At 38.9% G+C, this 17,790-nt stretch overlaps 1 protein-coding gene and 1 long non-coding RNA gene across 2 annotated transcripts in view; one reads left to right on the top strand and one right to left on the bottom strand.

The window, feature by feature from the left end:
* The window catches only part of LOC135479356 (heparan-alpha-glucosaminide N-acetyltransferase-like), a 35,764-nt gene extending 34,879 nt beyond the window's left edge, over positions 1 to 885 (top strand). Inside the window, exon 17 of the mRNA XM_064759207.1 lies at positions 264 to 885. Coding sequence (XP_064615277.1) covers positions 264 to 277 — 14 coding nt within the window. The 3' untranslated portion in view covers positions 278 to 885. The remainder of the gene's footprint in view (positions 1 to 263) is intronic.
* Positions 886 to 11,353: 10,468 nt separating this feature from the next.
* On the bottom strand, positions 11,354 to 15,769 carry LOC135475976 (uncharacterized). The gene is made up of 3 exons (XR_010445083.1): positions 15,619 to 15,769; positions 12,917 to 13,084; positions 11,354 to 12,392 (listed from the first exon to the last, which is right to left on the bottom strand). It is a non-coding gene; the product is annotated as an uncharacterized LOC135475976 (long non-coding RNA).
* Between the last annotated feature and the right edge of the window lie 2,021 nt (positions 15,770 to 17,790).

The raw sequence follows: 17,790 nt of genomic DNA, 5'->3' as shown, positions 1-17,790 counted from the left end.
GTCTGTTTAGATTTGTCAGGTTGGTATCTAGAGTCTTTTGCTATATAGTAACATCTGGTATATTTTGTTCATCTGTTCGTAAATTGAAAGGCAAGATTCCTCTACACTGGTGTTACAGATCGGAACATCTGGTGCTTCCGGCAGACCTGCTGTATATATATGTATTAAATAAATGTTGATTTTCAATAAATTTATGTTATAGTTTTGTCTGAAGGTGTATAGGTTTTAGCCTGATTCAGATTTTTGTAAATGTCTATTTACAGACGCCGCCAAATGAATGGAACGTGTGTGGAAATAAAATGCTTGCCGACTGATCATGAGAGAGAGGGATCAGGGAGTTTTGAAGATGGCCAATATCGCCTTTACAAGCAGTATACTTTCCTCACAGAATCTTAGAAAATTTCAAAAATGCCGAAGAACAATTAAATTGTGTTTGTGTGGATTTAGTCAAAGGCCCCTTGGATATTAAACAAGATTTGTCATGAAACGCCAATTGTTACATGTTCGCTACATTCTACATTTGCTGTTGATGCGAGTCTGTACGGCTGTTAATCTATATGGACAACGTTAATCAAGTCTTCAGTATACATACCAGTTTGAATAATTCGTGTTTTATCTTAGTCATTGTGATTCAGTGCACTGTTCGTCTTCACTTACACGTAGAACCCTAATCATCCGAAGTCATCACTATATACAGAATAATTTGGTATACCTGTTCATCTTTATATATTATGTAAAATGAAGTACAGTATTTATGTGCAGGGTCATGCCACAATGATGGTTCCTGTGTATTTCCCTATAATCCATTCCTCCACGTCTGTCCAGGGACTAATGTATCAGACCCTACTCTGTAAACATATAGTGGAATAAATTGATATAAAGATTCCCGGCATTTCAACTGTAAAATTCCATCGTTTTTTTTTTCACGTTCAGGTTCATATGCCATCGATAATTACGGATATAGAACCCACGATCAGGTGATATAAATGGCTTTTGATCTCCTTTTTAATTTCCACCGCTTCGGCAGCCAGATTTCTATCAATATGGCAGAATTCTTGCAGATTTCTGGTAATCACTGACCCGTCAGCAGGAACCGATCTGGTTTAGGGTAACTCATGAATAACCTTATTACATAGCACGAAATGGTGTAAAAGGCGACATGAATTATAGTGCCAACACTTATACACTGTAGTAACAAATGGTCTATTTTTACAGTAAAGTTTGTTGGTATAGTTCGAGCTGCTGTGCAGGAGTCTGTTGACGAAACCTCTCCTTGTAGTCTTGCAACATCACCGTATGTTTTCTGATAGCCAAAGTACCGCAAATGGATATACCAACATGCACCAATCAAATAAATATACACCAATGTTATGAAAAAATACGGTGCGTCAATACTTTAAAATAAAATAGCCGGCATATTTGTATTTGTACAGTACTCTGTGTAGATCTGACCCCAATTTTAAAGTCATTTGAAATTTGGACTTAAGTCTAATATCCCGTCGTGATCTCGGGGCCTGTACTCTGTTATAAACGATTTAAAGCACTTTTCATCGTGGTAAAATACATAAAAATATTCTGTTCTTGTATACAGAAATATTAACAGTGTCTATAATTTGACCTCTAGTAGATATCCTTTAAACTTACCCATCGCGACAATAGTTTCGATACAGGTATAATGTTAGACACTGTAACGGTGTTCATTTTCACACAAAGGGAAATTAAATGTTTTGAATAAATTATACTGTCAACCAAAGAGATATGTTTCATTCAGTATACTGCGTCAGTACATAATGCTGCATTACATATAGTTAAGGTTTCGGGAAAATGGATTCTGACACAGAAATTCACTAAAAATACCATTCAATATTAAAACAAGTTTCGTCTTAATACGGAAGGGGGTTTTGTAAAATACGAGAAAAGGTAAATATAATAGCAACGCCAGCATGAATGCTAGTTAATAAAATAAAGGACCCCGTGCAATAAGATGGGAAATCAGCCCCTGTCGCTCAGGTCGATTGCCAACCTGCTCACAGTGACAGATCTCCTGCGAAATGACGCAATATTCGTTACTAACCATCAGCTGTGCCGTTAAATGCACAGGATAATATCCTTTTTCCGTCTAATATTGGAAGTTGAAACAAGCTTTGTTTTACGAATTATACAGTGAATATATGACAGTGTCCTAAATAGACATTTATTACGAAGCTAAAGTGATGATGTTTCTCAAAGTAATTGTGGGATATGCTGTTAGCTGAAGTAAATAGCGTTGAGTTTTCATTGGAGGAATACTGTATATAATCTGTATGGATTTACAATTAAGTATTAAAACTTGTCTAACACATAGATTGACAATATATAAAGAAATGCAAAAAGAGAATTTCTTGTGTGGTTCAAATTAATCCGACCCCTCCATTACCTCATTTTTTTTTTAAGCACTAAAGAAAAAAAAAATTTTGTGCAACTATTGGAATCGAACGCAGTATGCTATTCGACCCAACGGTTTCAAGGCATGGATGTTACCGCTGGACCAATGCGTTAAGAGCCAAGAAATATTATGGTGAATGTAGAGTTCCTCTGAACTTCCAATTTTTTTTTTGGGGGGGGGGGAGGTTATAAAAATACGATTGCTTGAACCAATACGATACTTCGTTTAAACTTACAATTCCCTGACTAGACACCAAATATGAGGAAATGATTTTGCTTCACGTAATCATATTTTTATTATGAAGGGAATTCCCGCAGGAAAACGCCTTAAAATAGCAAAATCTGCTTTTGAATCGACTTTTGTCTTTTGATGAAACAAAAAGTATAAATCGCATCTCTCCAATTTTTCACACACATGTTCTTTAGTTATTGTACTTCATATTCAAGTAGGTTCTACTTGAACACCTCACTGCTGCACCGAAGTGGGACGATTTTCTATCAAGTTGGTCAAGGGGTCATTTCATTTTAACAAGCAATGCGGTCATATCTTTTGTATACACATTTCCTGTTAGTTCGAGCGGTTTGGAGATACAAAGCTTGTGAAATGTGAGAAGAAAAAAAAAAACAGTACAAACATGTAAGCTATCTAATAAAATACGTTAATAAGGCGCCCAGCTCTGAGATCGGTTGGCCATATTCCCAGCGTAGCTTCCACATTAACGGAAAGCTTAGCTGGGCAGAATAAAACAGATCCCAGATCTAAAGGGGACTCAACTTTGTACAGGCATACTTTTGTGACATGCCTCACCTGATGATACCAATAATTGGGAGTCCTATGACGCTAGGGGGCGAATATTCAACTAAATGTCGAAGCGGGAGCTTGGCCTGTACAGCCCTAACTATTGCACCTGACGTACTAAACTTTGTATATTTATTGACAATACCCTGTTAAATACTTGTGAAGCCAGTACTTGTGAAATGTGGCTCTCACGTGCCACCTGCATACAAGTAATGTGGAAATACTGTGGAATGGGTACTCTAATGACTTGGATACGGCAAAACACCAAATTCCCCGTTATCGTGGGCAGGTAGGGGAAAGAAATATTTTCTTGGAAAAATCAATATGAGTGTGGATGATTGTCCAGTTGGTTGGCGTATTGGTCAGTCAATTGGTTTATAAAATGGCTAATAAAATTAATGGTGAACAGACCAGCTGGGCTGACAGTCGGAATGGATAGTTTTGGACTGATTCACTTACTAGCCGGTGGATTAACTGGCGGACTGGTAAGTGGAATACTTCCCTCACTGATTGGTAGATTGTTCGGAGATTTTGCTGATCAAATAGTTTGCGGAAGAGTTCATCGGAACGGTTTGTGTATTGTCTGACCAACTGGCTGGTGGTTTTCTTCCCCAGATATTTGGCGGGATGTCTGACGACCTGGTTGGTTTATTCCATTGGCATAATGGGTGTAAAGATTGTTGGTCAAAATGATTTTATGAACCATCTGATGTCTGACACACCGACATGATTCATAGAATGTCTGGCGGAATTGGTGGATAAAGATAAACTGGATGGAACACTTAGAAGGAAAATTTTTAGTGGATTGATTTGAAAAATAGTCAATTCAATTTCTGGTAGAATAAGCGGTGTATGGTCAGGCGACATATATTAGTGACATTTGAGACGACTGTTCGTAAAATTGGCGGAATGGCTGGTATATTACCAGGCGTACTGGTTGGTAGACTGATTCGCGGAATAACTGATACACTGTTTGACTAAATCATGGTATAAATTGTCTGATTTCTGTTTACCGGAAAAGTTGGTACATGGACTGACTGGAGGAATGGTTGCGTAACGGAGTGGTCTGATTTGTGGAATATCATGCAGGCTTGCTTGTAATTTGCCAAGGAGTGGTTGGTGGAATGGTTAAAGGTATGTCTGGGGGACGGGTTGGTGGTTTGATCGGTCAAATGTTTGGTGAAACGTTTGAAGGAGTTGTTTGTCCATTGAACAGCTGGTTGATTGACGGAAGAGTTGGTAGATTGTCTGGCATATTGCTTTCATTGGATTGGTGGGTAAAACGGTGGGTGGATTAGTTGCTGGGGCGGAATAGAAGATTGACTGTCAAAATTGTTTGATGTAATGGTTGGTGAATTGTTTGGAGTAATGGTAGGTGGATTGTTTGGAGTAATGGTTGGTGGATTGTTTGGTGTTATGGTTGGTGGATTGTTTGGTGTTATGGTTGGTGGATTGTTTGGTGTTATGGTTGATGGATTGTCTGGTGTAATGGTTGGTGGATTATTTGGTGTAATGGTTGGTGGATTGCTTGGTGTAAAGGTTGGCAGAGTGCTGGGAGTAATGGTTGGTGGAGTGCTTGGAGTAATGGTTGGTGGAGTGCTTGGTGTAATGGCTGGTGGAGTGCTCGGTGTAATGGTTGGTGGATTGTTTGGTGCAATGGTTGGTGGATTGTTTGCTGTAATAGTTGGTGGATTGTTTTTTTTTTGTAATGGTTGGTGGATTGTTTGGTGTAATGGTTGGTGGATTGTTTGGTGTAATGGTTGGTGGATTGTTTGGTGTAATGGTTGAAGGAGTGCTTGGAGTAATGGTTGGTGGATTGTTTGGAGTAATGGTTGGTGGATTGTTTGGTGTAATAGTTGGTGGATTATTTGGTGTAATGATAAGTGGACTTGATGGCAGACTAGTTGGTGGATTTGGTTGAGGTAATGGTTAATGGATTTATTGGCAGATAGGATGCTGGATTGATTGGCGGATTTTGATGGCGAGTTGATTGGTTGATTCATTGGTGGGACGGTTGGTGTATTCCATACATAAACAGATGATGTACAGACTGGCGGCCTGAATGGAAAATTAATTGGCGGACTGAACGGAAGATTGATCCAGACCGGATGAAAGATTGATGGGTGGGCCGGATAACGGATTAATTGAATAGAAAACTGATAGGCAAATTGGATGGAGGACTGGGCCGATTGACGGACTTGATGATGGAGTTGGGGGATGAAAGGGTTGGCTGGAGGACAGTTAGTGGATTGTCTGGCGGATAGACAGAAAACCTGTTTAGAGGATTAGATGGCGAAATGACTAGCGAATTTGATGTTGGTTGAAATTGGCGGATTGGTCGTTGGATGAATTGGGTGAATGGTTGAACGGTTGTTTGCGGAACGAAGGGTTCAGTATCTGACGGGTTTTTTGGAGGATTTCTTGCTGGATTATCTGGTCGAATGTTTAATAGAATATCAGAAACAACGGTTTGGTATCTATGTTGACTCACTGGTTTTTTTCTTCGGTGCCAAAATATTTGGTAGAATGTCAAGCGGACTCGGGTGGATTGGTTTGGGGGAAATATTTGTGTTTAACTTGGTTTGAAACGGCTGGTTGTTTTCGTACTAAATAGTTCATAGATCAGCCTATCGGGTGTCGATACGGTTGCCTGGTGGATAGGCTGATGCATAGGATGGTGAATAGGCTGGTGGATTGATTAGCGACATTACCTGGAGAAGCAAACTTTTTGCTTGATGCCATCGGAATATTGCTCGGCACACTGGTTGTAAGTTTGGTGCCGGAATAATTAGTGGAATATCTAGAGGATTGGTTGGTGGACAGATCCTGAGAAAATAGAATAACTGGTTGGTGAACTGGCATGTGGATTGGTAAGCGAAATGGCTGGTTAAGAATACACAATGATTGATTTGCGCATTTAACTGGTGCAATTGTTGACGCTTTGTGCTTGACCGGTGAGAACTTTAGGCTGGCGCATTCATTGTGTATGATTTTGGTGATCTGGGAGAGACATGTAATTAAATGTGCCATTTAATTGCTACCAATAGAAAGCATAATTAATAATGAGTAAGTTTAAGGCAAAAGTTTGGCAGTAAGATCGGTTAATATTTATTGAAGCAGGAGACTGGTAAAGGCAGTTAGTGTCTGCGAAGTTCCCCTCTTTCACTGTTTTCTTGTGCATACATATGATGTGTAGATTCTATACCCATGTAATACGAAGAATCTGATGTAGCCGACCGTTCGTTAAAACCCACAATTTGAAACCCTGTGTGTACCGTTGGAGCAGTGCCGCAACACCATTGGTTTATCAACAGGCTTTCGTTCTGATACATTTAACAGTTCTGGAATCTTTCTCCTAATATATTATGGCTATCAGTTTTATGGATGGGGAACACCAAAGTGTCAGGAGTAAACCATCCACCTTTGGCAACCTACTGACGAACTATTCCATGTGTGACGTACAGATTGGGAACCTTTGGAGGTGAAAAACAAGTGGTCTTTAACTTGTTCTTCGCCACGGAAACGGCCACAAGGTCACCTTGCCCACAACAGTATATGTAGGGGAATCCATAAACTTCCCGTCCAAAGCCTGGATCAACTCTGCGCCCCGTGTGTTCTAGTGATTTTAAAGCAAGCACCTCTAACTGAACAACTGGGGTACGGCCTACACCTGCATAGGCAGTTATGCATGTGGAAATACTAGTACACGGACATGTGATTCAGAGGTGCTCATACGCTGATCATGGGTAAATGTTTATAGTGAGCGCATGCCGCTTTCAGGAATGAATATGTGGATGCTACTGTAACCAGCAGTGGGGAAAATTTTATATAACTTGTTTATTTGAAAGAGTAATTCTTTCACACAGGTATGATTATGTTGGAATCCGCTGTATGTCCATATGTTACTTTCTACTATCAGGTTATTGTATGAATCTCCAATGATCCGTGATCTAACTGCAAACATCATGCTCAATCAAACAGATGAGCCAATGGAATACCTATTCCACACACGCTGGTTACTTCAGGTCCAAGCCAGACTGATTACTGTTCTGTAGTAATGTTGAATACCATGTTTTAGGCCACAAAACTTCAACTCACACGCAGAAATTAACAATGATGGACTGTACAGCTTTGCCCCAATTATTTTAAGAGGGAAAGAGTTCTTATTGTCTGTTCCCCCCCCCCCATTTTTTACTCTTCCTCTAAACACAGTTGGAACCCTTTCCCCACCCCCCCACCAAAAAACAAAACAAAACAAAACCCCCCAAGAATTAGCATTACCTTGAACACATCTTTATTGATGGCTATTTCATAACCCACATGATCTAATGAAGTCAAACTACACAGAAAAGATACCAACACAGCAAACTGCATAGTGCTCACACTAAGCTTGTGTATATTTACATGCAATACCTCACTTCCTACCCACTTGACTGTGCTTAAATACAATTTAATTAAAAAATTCAAAACAAAGAGTGGCAAATACTGGTTAGCTGCATATCATTCTCTTCTTTAACGTAAACATATAGTATTGGATCAATTATACGTAATAGCAAAATAGTTACTCTCATCTGAAATCAATAAAGACTACCATTTACATTGAGCATAATTTCTATAAATATCTGAACAAAACGCCTCCTAATATTTAAGAACTAACATTTACAACAAGATTTGAGGGAAACAGCGAGATATTTTGGTTGTGTAGGATCACAATCAAAATCAAGTTGTTCCTTGAAGCTTCACATGTACACCACTAGCAAATTTGAATGCAGAGTCAAAATATTAGAAGAAAGAAGCCTGAGGTAAGAAAACATTTAAAACAACGAAGTATGATACGTTTTTTTTTCCTTTCAAAACATCAGAATTAATGTCAATTTATTTTATGATTGGTGTTTCACACCGTACTCAAGAATATTTCACTTATCCACTGGCGACCAGCATAATGGTCCAGGGGAAACCCATGACCATCTGCATGTTGCTGGCAGACTTTCCCTCGTACTGCCAGAGAGGAAGCCGGCATGATCTGGACTTAAACTCACAGCAACTGCATTGGTGAGAGGCTCCTGGGTCATTGTGCCGCACTGACGTTCTAGCCCCCTCGGCCATGGAGGCCCCTGAATTAACGTGAAGCTATATTATATATATTCAATATGCAAATGTGTATCACTATTTAACATATAAATATTACTTGCTCTGAGTATCACTGACAAATTCAGGCTCAGATTTACTGAACTAGAACAGTGCCTACTGTATCATTATATACTTCCACTTCTCTTTTGAGATTTTTTTCACGCAAGTAGATGCATATAAGCTTCTACCTTGACAATTAACAGTTAAACTGTCAAATTTATCTGGATGCCACTGGTCATCTGATGATATATGAAGCCTTTTTCCCGTCCATTACAAGATGAATTAAAGCTGTTATCCAACAGCGTTGCCAGGGTCCATGCTACTATTCTATAAAGGTCATGATACTAGGAAAAAAACATGAAATAACAATTGAAAAGAATGTATTGGATTTGAACCCTAGACTGCCAGGCATCATTTACAACTGGCCAAGTACTTAAGACTAGCAATAGAGAATTGATCTTTTGCTGATTGCAGAGGACAAAAGACAGACAGAATACATTGTTGCAGACCTGATGCCCGTTCCTAGAGTAAACTGCAGTGAATAGTTTCATTCAGTCTAGCACGAAGCTCCCGTGTTATTTACATAGGACGGTTTTGTCGGTTTTGGGTCATAACACGAAAACAACACAAAATACAAAAGTAATTCTTGCAGATTTGTAATCGTGACACCAAGGAACACCACATAGTGTGTTTATTTAATGATTGTAAACAGTTTTAAAAATGGACCTACTTCTGAGCCATGTCCATTGGTCAGTTTTGGCTTTATTTGCATACCAAACTAAAAGTTTTTTTACAATATGGGTAGGGCGAATCACCTAAAAACTGTAAACGAAAATTTTGCCTCGTGAGGTTTAGCTCTTTTGGAGAAGAAGATTTTTTTACCTCATCAATAAAATTGAAAATGGCTGCTAAATCACGTCATTGGTAAAACAGTACAAGACGTAACAAGTTGCTTCATATGTTAAGACGCCAAAGTTTGTTTTGTCTACCTTTACTAGTTTTCGAGATATTGCAATTCTACAAATAGTTGCGTACGAATAATAATAATAATCGAAATGATTTCAAGAGGTGTCCCACTAGGACACCAGCATGGACCCCTAGCAAAGACACACAACAGCTAAACCCATCCAGAGTTTCCTTCTCAGTCATACAATTTAAGTCATAACACCCCAAGGTTTGCAATCAGGCTTCGTGGTTGGGCAGGATGACCAATTTCTGTTTCCAAACCTTCCCATAGCCGTTTACAACATGTGCACAAATCACACAAATAATCTCAACCAGAGACGATATGGCGGGAATAAGACCATGTAACATCCATCAGTCACAACAGCTTGAAAAATCTTCCTAGCTAGCTAATTACTTGAAAACGAAAAAAATCTCCTTGTCCACTGCAATTAATTCCTACCTACCTACCTACAAAGCAGCGATACAATTCTTTGAATATAACGCTTCATAACATCTAAAAATAGCTGTCAATATATGTCCACGTCAATTGCAGCCAACAGTCATAATACTTATGGAAAATTCTTCTTACATCATGATCATTCACCACTGGAAAAATTTCCTCACTTTTTCATCTACATATTGTGAAGCGCATAAATCAAGATAAACACATACCACTGTTAGGACACATGGATTTCAGCAACTAATCAAGACAGTACGCACTGATATGTTAAAAGTTCAGTCCCAAGGGAGGCCAGTAGGAAATATTAAACTGATATGAAGGATACCCTATGGAACATGGCTACCAAGTATCAGGGTTCAAAAAAATTTACGATGAATAACACTATTTACCTATTCGAGTCCTCAAAAAACAAAATCCATATCAGTTTCTGTAAGATTTTCCTGATTTGAAGTGATGACATTCCTTTTGTGACGATAAATCAGGCAGATATGATGTTGAGTAAGGCAAGTATGTTGGAATGACGTCATGCGCATTTGAGAGTACGGAGTCATGTGTTGCTATACCTCAGGGAAGGTGACGTCAAGTGTTCCTGCAAAAATTGGAGGTGACAGAAAGCTTTTGTTTCCATATTAACCTCCCAACCTAACAGCCGCTGAGATACAATGCCTTTTTTCTATGATGTAAGACAGTAATTCTGACTATCTCAATCCTTATCATTTAACCTTGCTTTAGGACATACAAGTCTCGACACTAAAGTAGCTCTTTAAGAATGAAGAAAGTTCAATCATGATAATACATGATTACCTTCATATTATTTTTGCAGATGTTAATGTAATTTGGTAAATTATATCAAGTTTGTTACAAATATACACAGCAGATGTTGATTGAAGGATATTTACTTAATACACTGTATGTAAGAGTAGAAAATGTCATATGCAGGAGGTGAACGTAGAATATAAACTACAGCAATGACATTATAAGCCTCTTCACACATATGAGTACATGTACGCTGTACAAAAGCAGCACACCAACCGAGAGTTTTCAGGTGGGAATCATTCGTGTGGGAAACACAAGAATAACTACCAAAAAGCTTGCCCGTAGGGAATACAAGAATAACTACCAAAAAGCTTGCCCGTAGGGAACACAAGAATAACTACCAAAAAGCTTGCCCGTAGGGAACACAAGAATAACTACCAAAAAGCTAACTACCAAAAAGCTTGCCCGTAGGGAACACAAGAATAACTACCAAAAAGCTTGCCCGTAGGGAACATAAAGAACTAAAGTTGTGAATGTTGTAATTTACAGTAATTACTACGCACAGACAGCATCCCCAATGGAATATGCCCATCATGTCATGGGTATTTGAGGTACACCCCATAACACCTTAACACTGATTCTAATACACAATACACTGTGTATTTGAGTAGTAAATTTGTGCTTTACAGTGCACTGTAATTAAAATGCACACAGTACATCAACACTGAAACATCCCCATCATACCCTATAAGTGGAAAACCTCAGCTCAATACATGCAGTACTTTATAAGATACCATACCCTGTTATTGGATGCTGAAGCTGATGTCGGGGCTACCTATACTATGCACAGGACAGCTAAAAAAAATTCTTCTAATCATGTACAGTGGCCAGGGTATACTGTCTTCATGATTTATTTACATATATTTATGTGAAAGCTTTGTAGGCTTACATATCAATGGCCGCCTTGATTCACATACACATATTTATGTGAAAGCTTTGTAGGCTTACATATCAATGGCTGCCTTGATTCACATACACATAGTTACGTGACATATCAATGGCCTCCTTGATTCACATGCACATATTTATGAGAAAGCTTTGTAGGCTTACATATCGACTCCTTTATTCACATACACATATTTATGTGACAGCTTTGTATGCTTACATATCAATGACCTCCTTTATTAACATGTATGTAACTATACACGCTAAAAAAAGGAACACACATCAGTAAAGATGAGAGATCACCCTAAAATCTAAACTATACAAACTTGTACTTTCCAAGTCGGTCCTTCACATATTGGTCAGATGTAACATCTGTTTACTATGGTAATTCTATAACAACCATACACTGACATTGGCTGAAACAGCAGCCAGGAACCCTAGTGGTGCAACAGTTGTTCTGCACTATATATGGGCAATATCAAAACAATGAAAGATGTAGAATGAAAGAAAAAACAATGCTTCCAAACACTCTTTTCACCAACCAACAGTAGTTAAAACACTTATTAGTAAAACAGGCAGCAAATCTGGTAAAATGTTGACAATAAAAAGAGACAATCTTGTTTCACAAGAACATCTATATTAAATGATGATCTTAAAACAAAGGGAACAAGACACTGCTACCTGATTTTGTTACAGTACTGAACTAATTTCACTTGAATGTGGTTATTTAAAAACTACCACAACAAAACACTTTCATTATACCACTATACAGATAAACCCATATGTAAAGCAGAAAACTCTTCTTGCAGGAGTCCATGTCTCACTTCGGAATGTATAGGTAACGGTTTTGTTTTTTTAAGTTCTGTCATGTTTAACTTGTTTTCCCGACGTCTTAGTTATGGGACAGGTTTCTTCTCGACCAAGCACCAATACCTACATGCAATTAGAAAGAAACAAGGCTACATGTATTGCACTTCAAGTGATTAAACTACTTAGGATTCCACTTGTTTAATTAATAATAATTTGTTTATCTGTCCGTCTGCCCGTCTGAAACTATATATCAAAACGGTAAGGGATGGATTTGGATTAAAACAGTGCACAGTGTGGCTCAATGCCCAATTCAATTTTTAGCGGCGATCCGCATTCGGATGTAGAAAAAGGAATTTCTCAATGCAATTCTTCACCACGGCAAGGTATCTCTTAGTTCCAACTAGTTTTTGAGTATGGTATAAAACTGAAATTTTTTATTACAATTATTTCTTGTTGTTTACACCAATGCTTTAGGTATTTTATTACATTTATTACTTGTGGTTTAACCAATGCTTCAGCTATTTTACTACATTTATTAGTTGCTGTTTACACCATGCTTTAGGTATTTTTCACAGAAACAAAACCATCAGAGATGTAACTCAATACATGCATACATACATGTACACACATGTTTGTAGGTGACAAACCTTGGAGCACTTCCCAGGAGGATATCAGTAGATGTAGTTCTTGGTAGTTACAGACTTGTCCAGACTTGACATGGCCTCTTCCACATTTGACTGTAACAGCTTATAGTCCCCTCCACGAGACCGCCGTCCATCAGCCCGACTGCGACCCTCAACAATGAAAGCTACGATCTGCCAGGAGGTGAAAACCAACAAATGAGCTGTACTACTGTACAATATTTCAGTGATAAAATTGCTTCACAGAAAATCTATTTCATGAGTTATTAACTATGACTTGTGTGATGTGCCTTGATTCCCAGCTTCTAACATCTGAGCTCAGAGCTTTTCATTCATCATTTATATGCATCATTTTACCCCGGGACTCAAAAAGTGGATGTACATGTACTGCAATGTGATGTACAAGAACAATGTGCTCTCTTAGCTTGGAGTGAGTGAGTGAGTGAGTGGGTGCTGGGGTTTAACATCATACTTAACTTAATTTTTCAGCCATATGACAATGAAGGAGTCCTTAGGGTACATGCACATGTAAAGTGCCTCCTTGTTGCAGGACGGATTACCTCCGCTCTTTTATCTAGTGCTGCTTCACTGAGACGACTTACCGAAGGCAAGTAAGGTGCCCCGCCAGAGCCATTATATTGATAAGGGTCAACCAGTCGCTGCACTATTCCCTTTATGCTGCCAGGCGAGGAAGGTACAACTTCCCCTTTTAAAGCTTTAAGTGTGACCTGACCCAGGATTGACCCTGGATCTACCGTTCCCGAAGCGGACGTTCTACCAACCGTGTTATCAGGGATGGTCTCTCAGCATGGAAACAGTAAGGATGTGCTAAATTTACCATGGCAATACAAAATTGCAAATCTGGGGAGGCTTGCACAAAGGATTGTTTTTTATTTATTTGATTAGTGTTTTACGCTGTACTCAAGAATATTTCACTTATTAGTATATGACGACAGCCAGCATTGTGGAGGGAGGTAACCAGGCAGAGCCCTGGGGAGACCAACAACTGTACACAGGATGCTGGCTGACCTTCCCAATTACGGCCGGAGAGGAAGCCAGCATGAGCTGCAAAGGGATTGTAAGCCTAAGTTGATGGAAATCACTGGGATCACAAGCATAGTCTTAGCTAACAATCAACACAAAAACAGATTGTAAGTCTAAGTTGATGGAAAATCACTAGGATCACAAGTGTAGTCTTAGCTAACAATCAACACAAATGGATTATAAGCCTAAGTTGATGGAAATCACTAGGATCACAGGTGTAGTCTTAGCTAACAACCAACACCTCATCTTCACAAAGGGGTTGTAAGCCTAAGTTGATGGAAATCACTAGGATCACACGTGTAGTCTTAGCTAACAATTAACATCTCATTTTCACAAACGACTAGTAAGCTACGATAGTTGTAACTTACAATCAGAAAATACAACTCGGTTGATCTAGTTGTAAATATTTACAGTGACCTCAAAATTAACAAAAAATACAAATACCTGCCTTAGATATGCTTTCAGTCTGTACTTTTGCAAAAATGTGCAAAGTAATTTTCCCACTAAGATATTATGAGCATTTTTCACATGTTGTTGTTGATAACCTCTGAATCATTATGATATAGAACTCTTTTGAAAATGAAGGCAAGGAAAGTTATTGACAGGACATTGTCCATTTAGACAGGCCACTTTTATGTACAAGTGAATTTGACTTATGATTGTGATTGTAATACTTCAAAAATTTGCAATCACCTTACAATTCCTTGCAAGCGGCGTAACTTATTTTTACAATCAATTTTTAACTCAATTGTAGGGTGTAAAATCAATTGCAGCTACAATCTCTTTAAACAAGCAGCCCTAGCACTAGACCCAGACTACTTGCACTGTTGATGCTTAGCTTAATATTTTAAAACAAAAAAAAACGAGGGGTTAGTACACCATGCTGTCTCTGTGAGTTAAAGTCTGCTCATGCTGGCTTCCACTCCGGCTGTATGTGGGAAGTTCTGCCAGCAACCTACAGGTGGATGTGGGTTTCCCTCGAGCTCTGCCCGGTTTCTTCCCACCATAATGCTGGTTGCCCTCATATAAGTGATATATACTTAAGTACGGCGTAAACAAAAATCAAATAAATACATAAATAAAACCAAAAAATTACACATCATTCCAGCATATACCATGAGTTAAAGGATACATCAAAAAGACTTTTTTTTTTTTTGATTGGTGTTTTATGCCGTACTCAAGAATATTTCACTTATACCACGGCAGCCAGCATTATGGTGGGCGGAAACCGGGCAGAGCCCGGGGGAAACCCACGACCATCTGCAGGTTGCTGGCAGACCTTCCCACATACGGCCAGTGAGGGAGCCAGCATGAGCTGGACTTGAACTCACAGCGACCGCATTGGTGAGAGACTCCTGTGTCATTACGCTGCGCTAGCGTGCTAACCAACTGAGCCACGGAGGCCCCCATCAAAAAGAGGTTAAAAAGAAAAGATTATGCTTATAAATGTAATGAAAAAAAAAAACGCAAAAAGAAAATGTTCATTATTGATTCATATTTTTTTATCATTTAATAACCTCTCTATTCTCGCAAATTTTCCATTAATTGTCACAAACGATGTCACTGATGAGCTTATAGGAAATGTGGGAAAAGCTACTCAGATAAAAGGACAATTGAATTCATAAACCCTACAAGATTTCCTAAAAGAAGTCAATGCAGTTTACCTTTTGCTTATTGTGGAAGAGCACATATCCGGCAATACAGATGACACATGCTGTCAAGAAATAGGCCAGGAAGTGGCTGGATGTGGGTACATCCTCCTCCACTGTGGTGAGTGTGTCATCCTTCTTCCCTTTAGGGAGTGTGTCACCCTTCTTCCCTGTGATTGGTGTGTCATCCTCCCCTGAAGCAGAAAACCCAGTAGCAGACTACAGCCACATATAGAGGGTGGTGTCAAAGATCCACGCATAGCTTACAGCCAAAACACAAGACCGTAAGGCACTCCAGCAAATATGGTCAACAGCCCTTCCTACCCTAATTCCTCAACCTTTTCACATATGATAGGGCAACTTGTAGTGCAATGTATGATATGATAGGGCAACTTGTAGTGCAATGCATGATATGATAGGGCAACTTGTAGTGCAATGCATGATTTGATAGGGCAACTTGTAGCGCAATGCATGATATGATAGGGCAACTTGTAGCGCAATGCATGATATGATAGGGCAACTTGTAGTGCAATGCATGATTTGATAGGGCAACTTGTAGCGCAATGCATGATATGATAGGGCAACTTGTAGTGCAATGCATGATATGATAGGGCAACTTGTAGTGCAATGCATGATATGATAGGGCAACTTGTAGCGCAATGCATGATATGATAGGGCAACTTGTAGCGCAATGCATGATACAACCTTTTCACATATGATAGGGCAACTTGTAGTGCAATGCATGATATGATAGGGCAACTTATAGCGCAATGCATGATATGATAGGGCAACTTGTAGTGCAATGCATGTTATGATAGGGCAACTTGTAGCGCAATGCATGATATGATAGGGCAACTTGTAGTGCAATGCATGATATGATAGGGCAACTTGTAGTGCAATGCAAGATATGATAGGGCAACTTGTAGCGCAATGCATGATATGATAGGGCAACTTGTAGTGCAATGCATGATATGATAGGGCAACTTGTAGCGCAATGCATGATATGATAGGGCAACTTGTAGCGCAATGCATGATATGATAGGGCAACTTGTAGAGCAATGCATGCACATTTATGTTATAACTACATTGGCTGGATTAGCCAATTTCAAGGCATCACAAAAATGTTATTTTATCAGTCAACACAGAACAATGCCTTCAGAACATGCTTGAATAAACACCTTGCACAAAGGTTGAAGAATTACAGTAATGTTACACATCAAATTTTCAATCAACATCTGAGATGTAATTTTAATGAGCACATTTTTTTTTATTGTCTATCAGTGTTGCAAAGGTTAAAATTGTTACAAAACTGGTAATAGTTATAGCATGATCAAATGATCATTACAGATTACGGTTTTCTTGGAGCTCTGATCAAAAAGATGATCAAGCTATGGCTTATTGGTCATTTGGTTGTGTCATTTTACATTCATCTGGTGTTCAAGACAACTTATGCTGTCAAGATGAAACTAACCAACTGAAAAACAAAGATGAAAGCAGCGGTTATATTATTTTACGCACATGACTGAAAATTACACCAAGCCATCTTCTCATTATGTCATTCCACTTTCCAAGTTTAAAAGCCATATAGTGGTGATCTTTCTTTGTGGTCATTATTTGGATGGTGACATCACTTAATCCCCTACAGTGCAATCCCATAAAATTCCCCCATCCATTCCATAGTCAAGTACAATAACAACAACTTTGCACAATGCAGCCTGTGAGGATGTGACTTCATTCAGCGGGAGATAAACAGCATATAATATAAAATTATTAACAACGAAGTTCATGTCATTGTTGTAGACTTAAAATTTCAGCTTCAAAAGTACTACTGCATTTTCAGAACTACCATGCATGACCAACAAGTGTCCATTTTCATACAGCCAACATCCATGTACCGTTGATGAAGCAATACCTGCATAAAACTACAAGGTAGTGCACATCACTATTCATGACAGTTTATAGGTTTTGTGAAACTAGCAAAGTTTGTCAGCCTTCTGTGGCAAATTAAAGGTCATGGAAAAGAACTTCATAGGAAGTGCTATGTTGAAATATTCATTTATATCTCTACTCAGGAATTATTAACTTAATGGTGGCGGGGCCTCCGTGGCTCAGTCGGTTAGCGCGCTAGCGCAGCGTAGTGACCCCGAAGCCTCTCACCAATGCGGTCGCTGTGAGTTCAAGACCAGC

This window comes from Liolophura sinensis, chromosome 1 (assembly GCF_032854445.1).
Source record: "Liolophura sinensis isolate JHLJ2023 chromosome 1, CUHK_Ljap_v2, whole genome shotgun sequence".
NCBI classification, from domain to species: domain Eukaryota; kingdom Metazoa; phylum Mollusca; class Polyplacophora; order Chitonida; family Chitonidae; genus Liolophura; species Liolophura sinensis.
The sequence above is the reverse complement of the archived record's forward strand: the minus strand, read 5'-3'. Positions and strand labels throughout refer to the sequence as shown.